This window comes from Odocoileus virginianus, chromosome 20 (genome assembly GCF_023699985.2).
Source record: "Odocoileus virginianus isolate 20LAN1187 ecotype Illinois chromosome 20, Ovbor_1.2, whole genome shotgun sequence".
NCBI lineage: Eukaryota > Metazoa > Chordata > Mammalia > Artiodactyla > Cervidae > Odocoileus > Odocoileus virginianus.
Window position 1 is genome coordinate 3,315,814 of NC_069693.1, and position 13,127 is coordinate 3,328,940.

The window sequence follows — 13,127 nt, forward strand, 5'->3', positions numbered from 1 at the left end:
GGATGCCCACCCGCCCCCAGTTCACAGGAAACTCAGGGCTCGGGCAGCTGGAGGGACCAGGGATCCTGATGGGGAGAGAATCAGCCCAAGCTTTTGGTGGAAAATCTCTCACTTCCAGGCCTGAGTCTGGGCCAGAGGACCCCTAACCCTGCAGGTGAGTCCTCCCATTTCCCTGGACCCGTGTCTCACTTGAGCCCAGGGAACTTGATCCGGGGCGAGGTGGGGGCACAGGGATTGAAACCTGGAAGGGCTCCTGAGCTGAGCTGGGGAGTGAGGGGTGGGGAGGTCCTGGGACTCAGCCTCTGACTTCCTTCCAGGGACCTTCCACAAACCCACCGTCTGGGCTGACCCTCTTTTGGGCAGTTTCAAGGTGCCCGTGTGAGTACACCGTATGCAGAGTTGGAATGTACAAGTGAGTACATAGTCCATCAGGGAGTATACTGCAGTTGGCCTGCAGTATTTGGAGATGGAAATGGCAATGCATTCCAGTATTCCTGCCTGGAGAAGTCCATGGACAGAGAAGCCTGGCAGGCTACAGTCCACAGGGTCGCAATGTGTTGGACATGTCTGAGGGACTAACACTATTCTCAAGGCTCTGAACTTGAAAGGTACAACACTTTCCCATACTTATAGAGATAAAAAGTTGCAGAACAGACAGAACCTTTTGTCTTCTTGGGGCTTAAAGGGACATTATGATCAGACCTGCATGCACAGTTGTGAGAACAAAGGATTCCACCATTTAAAGTTTTCCACAGTGGAGTGGGCGTAAGTATACCTGTGGCTGATCCGTGCTGACGTATGGCAGAAGCCATCACAGTATTCTAATTGTCCTTCAATTAAAAATAAATAAATTATGGGAGAAAAAGCTTGCAAGAGGACTTCCCTGGTGGTCCAGTGGCTGGGAATGTGCCTGCCTATGTAGGGGACACAGGCTCAATCTCCAGAGCAGGAAGGTTCCACGTGCCTCGGGGCAGTTAAGCCCGTGGGCCACAAGCCCATGTACCTAGATCGGGTGCTCCACAACAAGAGAAGCCACGGCGATGAGAGACCCTGCACACAGCAAAGAGCAGCCCCCACTTCCCACAACTGGAGAAAGCCTGTGCCCAGTGACTGAGACCCAGCACAGCCATTAATTAATTAAACAAAAGTTTGCAACAACCAGTCACATCTCCTCCCCTTTTAGAGTGTGTGTGTGTGTGTGTGTGTGTGTGTGAAAGTGTGAGTTCACAGGTGGGTATTTAATGTATTGTTTTCTCTTCTTGGAATTTTCTTCCCCATGGGCTAGGGTTGTTTTATATTCATTAAATACTGTTTGACAATCCCTCTCCCCCGAAAAAAGCTCGTCTAACTCAGGTAAGATGATTCTTTGGGGCATGAGTTCACTATCTTGTTGGTTGGCTGGCTTTCCAAATAAAGTCACTATTCCTTGCCCAAAGACCTCATCACCTTGTCCTATGACAAAAAACATGAGGTTGGACTCAGAGCACATTCATGAGATTGGAGGAGATGTCATTCATTTTAGACAAAATCCATATGTGCCACTCTCACAATTCATATCTGTGGTTTAAAGGAAGATATGCAGATGGCCAACAGGCATATGAAAAGATGCTCAGCATTGCTCATTAGTAGAGAAAGGCCAACTGACACTGTGATGAGGTACCACCTCATACCGATCAGAATGGCCATCATTAAACAGTTCATGAATGATTAATAATAATTAAACAGCTGATGAATAATAGATGCTGGAGAGGGTGTGGAGAAGAGGGAAACCCTCTTACACAGTTGGGGGAGTGTAAGCTGGTTCAGCTACTGTGGAAAACAATATGGAAGTTCCTCAAAAAAAGTAAAAACAGAGTTTCCATATGATCCAACAATTCCAATCCCGAGCATATACCTGTAAAAAAAAACTATACTTTGAAAAGATTCATGCACCTCTATGTTCATAGCAGCACAACATACAATAGCTAAGACATGGGAACAGCCTAAGTGTCCATTGACAGATGAATGGATAAAGAGGATGTTGTATATGTCTATACACACTCACAATGGAATACTACTCAGACATTTAAAAAATGAAATCATGAGATTTGCAGCAGCATGGATGGACCTGGAGATTAACATAGTAAGTGAAGTAAGACAGAAAGACAAAGACAATTTTCATATGATATCACTCATATGTGGAATCTATCAGTGCAACAGGAACAGACTCACAGACATAGAGCTTGTGGTTGCTAAGCGGGAGGGAAGGATTTGGAGCTTGGGATTGGCAGATGAAGTCTATTTATACATAAAATGGATAAACAATGAGGTCCTACAGCATGGCACAGGGGATTCTATTCAGTATCTTGCTGTAAATCATAATGGAAAAGAATACATTTGTCAAGCTGAATCAATTTGCTGCACAGAAGATATGAACTATACTTCAATAATTTTTTTAATTTAAAAAATTTTCAGTTTATATATCTGCAATGAAAGAGTACATGGCAGTAAAAATGCACAAACTGAAACAACAAAGAATACAGATCAATTTTGAAGCATGATATTAAGTAAATAAAAGGAAATTTAAGAACCCTGACTGTACTCTTACTCCATTACATATCTAATAATCAAGAGGAGACCAGATTTATTACCTAGGGAGCATAACTAATCTAAGCATCCTCACTCCTAGCAAATTGGTACAGAATCACAGCCCTTACTCAGGTTCCATCATGCCCATGAACAAATGGTGACCTGGGTGTGTGTCTGCCCTTGGAATCCTGAAACAACTGGAAAATTTTGTCCTGGTTTGGAACTGATTGTTGAGGACACGTCCCTCACTCAAGCATTCTGGAGCTTGGAAGTCTCTCCTTTACACATTTTTATGTAGAAAGCAAGGTTGTCCACCTTTTCTGGCAAAACAATTCCACACCCCCCAAAAAACCCCACAATCATCTTGCACACATTTTTTTTTTTTGTGTACACATGTGGTCCTTGGATTGGCAAGAAAGAGAGAGAGAGAGAGAGTGTGTGTGTGCAAAGTTTCCACTCATAGTCAGGAAATAATTTCAGATAAAAAGAATAGTCAGGGGAAGACAAATATCACATGATATCGCTTATTGGTGACATCGAAGAAAATGAACTTATTTACAAAGGAGATTCACAGAGAATGAACTTATGGTTACCAGGTGGGATGGTGCGTGCGGGGAGGGATAGGTTGGCAGTTTGGCTTTGACATATACACACGGCTATACTTAAAATGGATGACCAACAAGGACCTACTGGATAGCACAGGGAACTCTGCTTAATATTCCGTAACTAGCTAAGTGGGAAAAGAATTTGAAAAGCAATAGACGCATGTCTGTGTATAACTGAATCACCTTGTTATATGCCTGACACTAACAGTTAGTTTCTTAATAACCTATACTCCACCTCAGAATTTTTACAAAATGTTCAAAGAGCCATAATATGCATCTCTCCTTCTCTTATGAGAATGCAGAATCAAAGTCTCTATTAATGAGTCCTTAATTGGCAACCTGCACTGAGCCTGAAATATGAAGTGGGCACCTGTGATTTCTCTTCTGCAAAGAGTTAAGGTTAATGACATTTATCATGAGCTTGGGGAAAGCATCCTGCCTGGTATATACTGGATTTCTTCAGAAGGGCTATGTTTCTTATGAAGATCATCTTTTAAAGCATTTTTATTTTATCAGGGCAACATACCATCTCCTAAGTAAAAGCATGAGGGGATTATTGGAATTCTTGGACATTCTGATTGAGGATACATATTAATTATAGTTGTTTTCTCTGCACTGAACCCCATGGTTTGTTTTATAGAGAATGAGTAACAACATGTCAACCAGGAAAATGAATTCCAGGTACATGATTGAAAAAAAAATTCTTTTAAATTCAGGAGCAGAGAGGCCTTAGAAATCTTTGCTGAAAATAAATCAGTGTGGCTTTTTTTTCCCCTGTGGTTACCATTAGACAGTAAGCAGTTAGTAACCCTGCATTTTTTTTTTTTTTTTTTGGCTGGGCTTCATGGCTTGGGGGATCCCATCTTAGTTCCCCAACCAGGGATTGAACTTGGTTGTTCAGCAGTGAAATCAGGGAGTAGCCACTGGACCACCAGGGAATTCCCAGACCTGCACAACTGCAGTAGAACTCGTCATCAAGAGAAGGAAAGGAACTGAGTCAGTCTTTCTTCAAACAAGATATTCATAGAAACTAAGCCTCTCAGGTGTTAAAGAATCTGCCTGCAATGCAGGAGACCCGGGTTTGATTCCTGGGTTGGGAAAATCCCCTGGAGAAGGAAATGGCAACCCTCGCCAGTATTCTTGCATGGGAAATCCCTTGGACAGAAAACACAGTGGGATACAATCCATGGGGTCACAAGAGTTGGACACCACTTTGCAACTAAACCACCACCACCAACATGGTATACACTGAATCACCGTTACTACTTCCTGAGGCAGCAAGACCTGTTCAAATCCTCCTACATCCACAGTGTTTAGGGAATAAAAACTGACGCTCAGGTCATGAGGTGACCTCAGTGATGAGGCTCAGGTCAGCCTTCCATCCCTGGTGTGAGAAGAGGCTGCCCGTCTTCCCCTGTGACGTGCACCAGGCTGACTGTATGAACAGCACCGCCCGCCTTCCGCATCCTGTGACTCGGTCAGCTTTGCTCAGTCCTGCCTCCTGCCTCACAGAAGCAGAGCCATGTGCCCCACACTCCTCAGCCTCCTGAGTCTCGGTGAGTCTGGAAAGACCTGGTAGGAGAGGTTTATGGTGGAAATCGGGGTCTTCACACCACTGACCAGGTTCCCTGGATGAGGGTGCAAGGAGCATGGGGTCCATCGGGACGAGCCATCTCTGACGGGCTTTTCCTTCTAGGATTCTGTGTGAGTCTGAGGATCTGGGCAGCTGTGGGTGAGTCCTCCCCATCCCTTATTTCTGTGTTGAGCAGAGCAGGCGGGGCTGAGGCAGATGACACTGGGGGGCAGGGTGAGACCCCTGTCAGTACAGTGAGAGCCGCGTGCCCTGTGGATCCCAGGTCCTCCTATTGGCCTTGATACTCATCTTCACTCTCCCCAGAGGTTAGCCCAGCTCTGCACTCTGGACCTGAAGGGACAGCGTGAAGTCTGGGAGGTGGGAGCTGGGCCCCCTGAGTGCCATTTCTATCATGAGAGGGAGCAAGGGGCTGCAGCCCACAGACCCCTCTCCAACAAGGTGGCATCTCCAACCGGCCCTTCACAACAGGATCTGCAGGACCGCCCACTAGACCTGACCCCAGGGGAGGGGCTGGGCATCAGGCAGGGCCACCTGGACCTGGTCCCACATTTGATGGAGGCTAGCTAACAAAGGAGTGAGGTCATGGTTTCCTTCCTGCTTTTCAGTCAAGTGGCTTTTTCTCTTCTTAGTTGTGTTACTGTTAGTCACGCTGTCATGTCTGACTCTTTCTGACCCCATGGTCTGTAACTCACCAGGCTCCTCTGTCCATGGGATTCTCCAGGCAAGAATACTGGAGGGGGTTGCCATTTCCTTGCCCAGGGGATCTTGCCAGCTGAGACTGTACCCTGCTCTCCTGCATTGCAGGAATATTCTGTACCATTTGAGCTGCAACAAATGCAACACTTCTTTTCCATGCATCAATTTCTCTGTGGTGTTTTCTTTAGCCTGCATCATGCAGCTTGCAGGATCTTAGTTCCCTGATCAGGGATCAACCTGGGCCCTTGGCAGAGAAAGTGCTGAGTCCATATCACTGGACGACCAGGGAATCCCCAGTGTTTTGTGTTTTGAGAGAAAGTTTCTCAAAATTTTGTCAACCCAAGGAATGATTCTTCTCCTGAGAAGAATCACTTCTGAGAATCATATTCTTAGAGTCTCCATGATGTCCATCCTGGGTTGACTGTGTCTCTGTCTGTCCCCAAGCCCTAGTTATCCTTGAGCATCAAGGTGATGCAGTTTAGGGGAGGAGAGTTGGAAGAATTGAAGGGGACGTGCCCATGAGGGCAGGGGGGAGAGGAGACTGTTCCTATTTTCCTCTCAAAGCCTGTGCCTCCATCTCTCCTAGGTGAATATGAGAAGCCCTCTTTGTCAGCCTGGCCAAGCCCCGTGGTTCCCTTAGGACAGACTGTGACTCTTCGGTGTCACTCCCGTTCTCCACTTGCAATATTCAGACTGTTCAAAAGAGATGGGACCAGTTTGCCCGAGCTCCAGGGACATCAACTCAACACCTTCACCCTTGGCCCGGTGACCAGAGAACATGCCGGGTCCTACACATGTTCTGGAGCCTACTGGTCTGCACACAGTGACCCCCTGCAGATTGTGGTCACAGGTAGGAGGGGTCCAGCCAGCCTGGGATGGCCGAGCCTGCAGGCAATCCTACCCTAGGTCCACATGCCAGTGCACCCAAAGCTACTCAGGATTCCCAGCCAGGAGTGAACCAGTGAAAGAGAACCCACTCTGAGAGTTTAAACTCAGGATGTTGAATAGATGGATGGGGTGCCCCAGCGCAGGAAGGAGGAGCATCCCTCGGCATTAGTTAGATAGGATGCGGTCACTGCCTGCCAGTAGGGAGGATGGGAACGACCCTGATCCAGCATCTGCCACCCAGCAGGGAGCTGTAGGCCCCTGTGAAGGAGCTGGAGCCCCAGGGAGGAGTCTCAAAAACGTTTCCAGATTCATGATGTGGGGTCACAGATGGGTTCCTTTTTTTTATCCTCCACTGCCTTCCCAATGATGCCAGTCATCACCCACGTTATAAGAGATGTATGTGAAGGGAGACAGGGTATGCATCCTCAGAACCACCCCAGCCCCTCAAATGCAAATTAGGGACTGGAAGAGGCTGAGAGCATGGCAACCCCCTCCAGTGTTCTCTCCTGGAGAATCTCATGGACAGAGGAGCCTGGTGGGCTACAGTACATGGGGTCCTGCAGAGTCAGAAAAAAGTGAAGAGACTGAGTATGCATGCATGAAGCTGAGAGCAGATTCAACAGCTAAAGAGTTTAGAATAAACACAGAGGAGGCTGGAGGTCTTGAGCAAAGAGAAAGAGAAAAGCATGAGCCAGAGCCCAAGAACAAGGCTAGAGAGAATGCCACAGAACAGACAGGAAGGGTAATTGGCTCTGCTGGTTCATGGGGACATTTTTCACACCTTCAGATGTCAGGGGAAGCGCCGAGGCGGGGTGACTCACTGAAGCTCACAACCTCTTTGCTCCTAGGTATGTTCACAAAACCCGCCATCTCAGCCCATCCAGGCCCCCTCGTGCAGGAGGGAAGGAATGTGACCATTCGCTGTCAATCACAGCTGTTGTTTGACAAGTTTATCCTGCACCAGGAAAACAGCACAGGGCATTTCCAGACACGTGGAGAGATGCTCCCGGGTGGGAATACCTCAGCTGACTTCTTCATTGGCCCCATGACTTTGGCGAGTGCGGGCACCTACCGATGCTACGGCTCTCTCAGCCGCTCCCCCTATGAGTGGTCAGCCCCCAGTGACCCCGTGGACATCGTCATCACAGGTGAGTGTGTCCAGACCAGTCCCTTCTGCTGTCTGTGTCACAGAAGGTCTGGTGTCCAGTCCAGCATCAGTACCGGGAGACAATGACAGGCGTGCAGAGACACTCACACACTCGGGAGAGGGAACAAACCAGAGAGAGAGGAGGTGTGAACACGGAAGGGAAAGAGAACAGAGCACCTGCCATGTGGTAAAGAGAAGACACAGCCGGTGACAGAGTGAAGCAGCAAGAACGTGAAAGAACGAGCAATGGAGAAAGATGCACCAGAGCAGGGACCCGGGCAGTTCCCGGCTCAGGCAGCCAGCGCTGGTTGGTTAAGGGGCTGGCTTCCCGCCTTCATGTCAGAGCTCCCTTCCTCTGTCAGGAGCACTGTGGTACCAGACGCCCTTGCAGTCTGGCCCTGGGTGGTCAGGACGGAGGTCGACACCTTGAAGTTGCTCAGCCTTGTGGTTTAACACTTCCTTCTGCACAAAGAGGAAGGAGTTCTCCCTGCCAACCCTCCCCACTAAGGAGTCCCTTCCAGCCCCTGGGGGTGGGCAGGGCTGCGCTGAACACTCCCTCCAGTTTGAAGTGGTCAAAGATCCAATGAGATGCTGGCAATTTCCAGGCCATAATGTCTGTTTCTGGGTCAGTACCATGTTTTCTGATGGTCCCAGCAGAACCTAGTAGGTTCCGTCTTTCAAGAGAACCCCACATCTTGTTGATTTTTAAAGTATATTTTTTCTTATTTATTCTTGTTGAAGTCTAGTTGATTTATGATGTTGCTAATTCCTGTTGTAGATAAGACTGATTCAGTTGTTCATATACATACATTTCTTCAGAGAAAGGATATTAAATGACAGTCCATTATTAAAGTTATGTTTGAACTTTTCCCTGTGCTGGGTGTTCGTTGCTGTGGGGCTTTCTCTCCTGGCGGTGGGCGGGCTTCTCATGCAGTGCTTCTCTTGTTGCACACTCGGGCTCTAATCCTCTATTTAGGACTTGAGTTACTCAGTGCTCTAAGATCAAGGTCTCCTCCTTCCAGGTCTGTCCAAGAAACCCTCTCTCTCAGCCCAGGGGGGCCCCGTGGTGAGGTCAGGAGAGAACGTGACCTTGCTCTGCAGCTCCGAGCATGCCTTTGACCAGTTCCATCTGCTCAGGGAGGGGGAGAACCTTGGGCGCCTGCTCGCTGCAGGGCGGGGCCCCCGCGGAGCACTCCAGGCCGAGTTCCCTCTGGGTCCTGGGACCCCAGCCCACAGCGGGGCCTACAGGTGCTACGGCTCCTTCACTCGCTCTCCCTACGCGTGGTCAGACCCCAGCGACCCCCTGCTCCTGTCTGTCACAGGTAAGGACCCTCCTCCTGGCCCAGCTTTCTTATTGCTGTCCAGTCGCTATGTTGTGTCCAACTCTTTGCGACCCTGTGGACTGCAGCTCGACAGACTCCTCTGTCCTTCACTATCTCCCCTTCATGGATCACAGCCTTGTCGTGATGAAGGTGCTTGTGTAACTCAGTGAAGCTATGAGCCATGTCGTGCAGGGCCACCCAGCACAGAACGGTCATAGTGAAGAGTTCTGACAACAGCTGGTCCCCTGAAGGAGGAAACAGCAACCCAATGCAGTATTCCTGTTTCCAGAACCCCAAGAAGTGTCCCGTGCTTTACAATGCACTAAGTCACATTGCATTGGCCAAGCAGTCCCTTTGGCCTTTTCCATAACATCTGACTCTATCACTGAGCTCTAGCTCAAGGGCCCTGTGCTGCTGTCAGGGAGCCTTAGGGCTTCTGGAGAAATGGAGGCAATGAGAACCAGAGAGGAGGAGACATGGTCAGGGGCATCTCAACCCTCTTCCACCTCCTGTATGGATGCTTCTCATCAGAGTCCTGTCTATCCAGGCAAATAAAGAAAAGTGTCAGGGTAGACCCAGGAGGAGGAGAGGCTGGGCTGATTTGGGAAGATCAGAGATTGCATTGGCCCCTTGCTCTTAATGTTTTCCCAGAGGCACCTCTGACATACAGGTGATTTCCCAATTAAGGAGCATAGATACTCAGTCCTGGAGCAGAAATAATGTCTCTTGCTTACAGCTATCTTTCATCGTCAGGCATACCCTTCCCGCCTCCTTCCACCATCTCTTCTCCAGGATGGTGGGTGTACTCAACGCATTCATGGGGAGGAACTAGAAGCTCCCCCCTCCCCCATCAGTGCTCTGAGGGATCACAGAGTCAAGGACAGGCAGACTGTTCCAGAAAGAACAGTCCTCCTTTGTTGGGGTGAGGAAGGTTACTGGCTCACCCCTTCTGTCTTTTTTCTCCTAGGTTCCACTACAAGTACTTGCCCTTCACCCATGGATGCACACACAACAGAAGGTAAGCAAGAAGGTCTCCTATCTTAGCAAATTTCTGAGAAGATATAGGGGTCCTGTGTGAGTGTTGGCTCTGCCAGCTCCCAGGTCTGCGACTTTGTGCTTCTCAACATCCATGTCAAGTGAGCATTTGAGACTGTGGTCTCCATGAGAACCAGAGGGGGCATTGAGACCCTGGGACTGGGAATTTCTAAATTGAAGAAAGTGGGTCAGAGTTACCTGATCCCATGCCTAAGGGAGATGCTTACCCTCCCTCCACCATGATCTTTGGGGATGGATTGGGGCGACAAGTGGAGAATTTGGGGGAGCACCTTAAATATGTTATTCCTCTGTTAGTGTTTTATGAACTAAGCATTCCACATTCAGAAATAAAAGTGTCATATCTTCTTGAGGATTCCATTCCAGGTACATGTGGATGGTGGTGGTGGGGGGGGGCGTCAGAATGTATTGTGGATTAAACGGGTCTCCATTCATGGAAAAACACCATGCCTTGACGTGGGGAGCAGAGAAAACCTGCATTGGTGCCCAGTGGACCTTGGTTCAGACCTCAGCTGGTCTTGCAGGGCCTCTTTACTTCATCCACTGCTAGCATCTCTCCTGGATGCTTTGGTACCTCCTGGGAAGTGGAGACCATAAGTGATCAGGTTGACAGATGCTGACAGTTTGATGCAAGGATACAATAAAACCAGTGTGTAGGGGCACAGTGTATGCAATGAAAAACCAGACCTTCCGTTTGCCTGTTGACAGAAGCAGGGCTTCCTCAAGAGCCCTCCATCATGCTGTACATCGTCCTTGGTCTTGCCATAGCCTTCAAGTCTACTAGCATCCTCCTCGCTGCTCTGGTCTGTCACTGGTGTTCTACCCCAAATCGTAAGCCTGAAGGTGGTGAGCTCAGCATCATCTGACCCAGGGGGAGGTGGGCTCATAGCAGAGAATGAGGTTTTCACTTCCCACAGGTTAAAACTGGTTTCCAGTGTTGTTACCTCTGAGGGAACATCATCCAGAGCCCCATGGAACCCTGTTCTTTTTATGTAAATATGCGTTGATTTCTTCTTGGCTGCATCAGGTCTTTGCAGCAGCATGGGTGATCCTCATTGCAGTCTGGGGTGTGGTTCAGGCTCCAGAGCTCGTGCGCTCAGCTGTGGCAGCACGTGGGGCTTAGTTTTTCAAGACATGTGGGATCATAGATCTCCCACCAATGATAGAACCCAGGCTGCCTGCACTGGAAGATGGACACTTAATCTCTGGACACCAGGGACATTCCAAGCCCTGTTCTTCCCTTCAACTACAATCATCTGTTCTTCTCCCCTACATGATCTCGGGAATCTGCTGATATGCAGAAGAGAATGGTCCATAACAGAAGATGTAGGATGGGTCTGTGGGTTTGCACAGGTTCCTGAGACAGTCCGTGAATGCCTGTAGATGCTTGTAGATGGAATGTTTTGTTTTTGATTTATTTAGTGGAGTAGACAGACCCAGCAACAGGGCGCATACCCCTGCCTTTTTCTGGCTTTGATGTCCCCATCAAAGTTAAGGAGGTCTGGGATAACTGCCTTCACCCTCAAGATCCTTGACTCTCTTTCATTCGCAGATCTTGCTATTACATAACGACAGATCCAGGAAGACCAAGCAGTGAGCAATGAAGTGAGTCCTCCCAGCCCAAACCCTTGCCATAGCATCGGCCCGTCCAATGCCCAATGTCCCAGTCTTCGAAGATCGTGTCTCAATCCATCATTCATACCCCCTTCCTCTCAGGACTCTCCAGCAGAAGATGTGATATACGCTCACTTGAACCTCGGGACCCTCTCTGAGAGACTGAATACTCCCACCCCCTGAGCCCCATGCACCCCTTCCCCGAGCCCAGTATCTATGAGGAATTCAATGTAAAGAAAGGCCGTGCTGAGCCCTGACCTGGCCCCAGGCTGTGAGCACACAGAGTGCTACAAATCAAAGACTCAGATCTCTTTTTAAAGGGGCTCCTCTGTGGACACTCCTCCTCCTCTCCAAAGCAGCCCAGCAGCTCTGAGGTGAACAGTGGAGTCCAAGATTGCAGGATCATCTTCAAGAATCCCACACCCTCTGAGTAATCTCCTATCTCTTCTAGGACTCCATTTTATCTATCTCACTGTTTGGGGAATGGTATAAGCAATCACACATACTGGGTAGGTTAATATGATCATCTTACTTTTTCTAAAATTCCAATAAAGCATAAAAACATCTGCCAGTTGATTCTTCAAATTATTCAGTTTTTCAAAAAAACACAAAACCAATACATAAGATGTCTATTCATCAATATTTTACAAGGATGAGCTTATTTACAAAACTGAAACAGCCTTGTAGACTTAGAGAACAATCTTAGAGTTACAGAGGGGAATGGTTGGGGGAGAGATAGACTGGACGTTTAAGATTGACATGTGCTATATTTAAAATAAAAAGATTTCCATAAAAACTAATAAAAGCAATGCTAGATTGCCAAATAAAAAGATGAAGTATATTCTGTTTGAGATATCCAGTGTGGTGCCACTACCTATATGAGGCTGGGTGTGTGCACACTAATTCGATTCAGTCATGTCCAACTCTTTGCAATGGCATAGACAGTATGAAACTCACTAGGCTCCTCCATGAATGGGATTCTCCATGCACGATTCCTGGAGTGGGCAGCCATTCCCTTCTCGAGGGGATCTTCTTGACCCAGGGATCGAACTCACGTCTCTCATGTCTCTTGCATTGGCAGGTTGATCCTTTACATCTGAGCCACTGGGGAAGCCCCCTCAATCTCTTCCCAGCCATGTGCACTGAGGCTGCTGGGGTTCCAGGGGTAGAAACAGGACAACAGAATCCCCCTCAGTCTGGACCTGCACTGGCCGATAAAGTACTTACCCAGCCACGCAGTACAGACAATGGCTCTACAGGTATGTGAAGTAAAGCATTCAGTTCTTCAGTCACACCCACCACGTTTCAAGTGCTCAGTAGTGTCTGTCCTTGATCAGGAACTCTGATGAGGACCATTCTTGTCTGAATTCTGGAGTCTCTGTTGGATGAAGAGGAGAGCAACATGCAGCATCAAAGGATGCTTTGAAGGGACAGGAATGACTCTATGCTTCACCTCAAGGGGACAGAGACACATCCTGCTTCTTACACACCCTGGCCTGTCCCTGGGAGAAGTAAAGACTGCCTTCCGTGTCCAGGAGGATGAGCTGTGCTCTCTTGTGAGAGCAGAGTGTACTTTGCAAATCTCCCCAGCCCGCCTCATTCCCCCACTCCTCGGTTCACCAGGTCTCTGAGGGCATCAC

At 48.4% G+C, this 13,127-nt stretch overlaps 1 protein-coding gene across 1 annotated transcript; it reads left to right on the forward strand.

Moving 5' to 3' along the window:
* Positions 1–4,611: 4,611 nt before the first annotated feature.
* LOC110152194 (putative killer cell immunoglobulin-like receptor like protein KIR3DP1) lies at positions 4,612–12,055 on the forward strand. Its single transcript, XM_070450303.1, is given in 10 exon segments — positions 4,612–4,729; positions 4,870–4,905; positions 6,050–6,313; positions 7,200–7,499; positions 8,521–8,820; positions 9,788–9,838; positions 10,582–10,704; positions 11,426–11,478; positions 11,590–11,665; positions 11,668–12,055. Coding segments are annotated over 10 exon segments (1,314 nt in total). The 5' UTR covers positions 4,612–4,695; the 3' UTR covers positions 11,745–12,055.
* Positions 12,056–13,127: the final 1,072 nt, after the last annotated feature.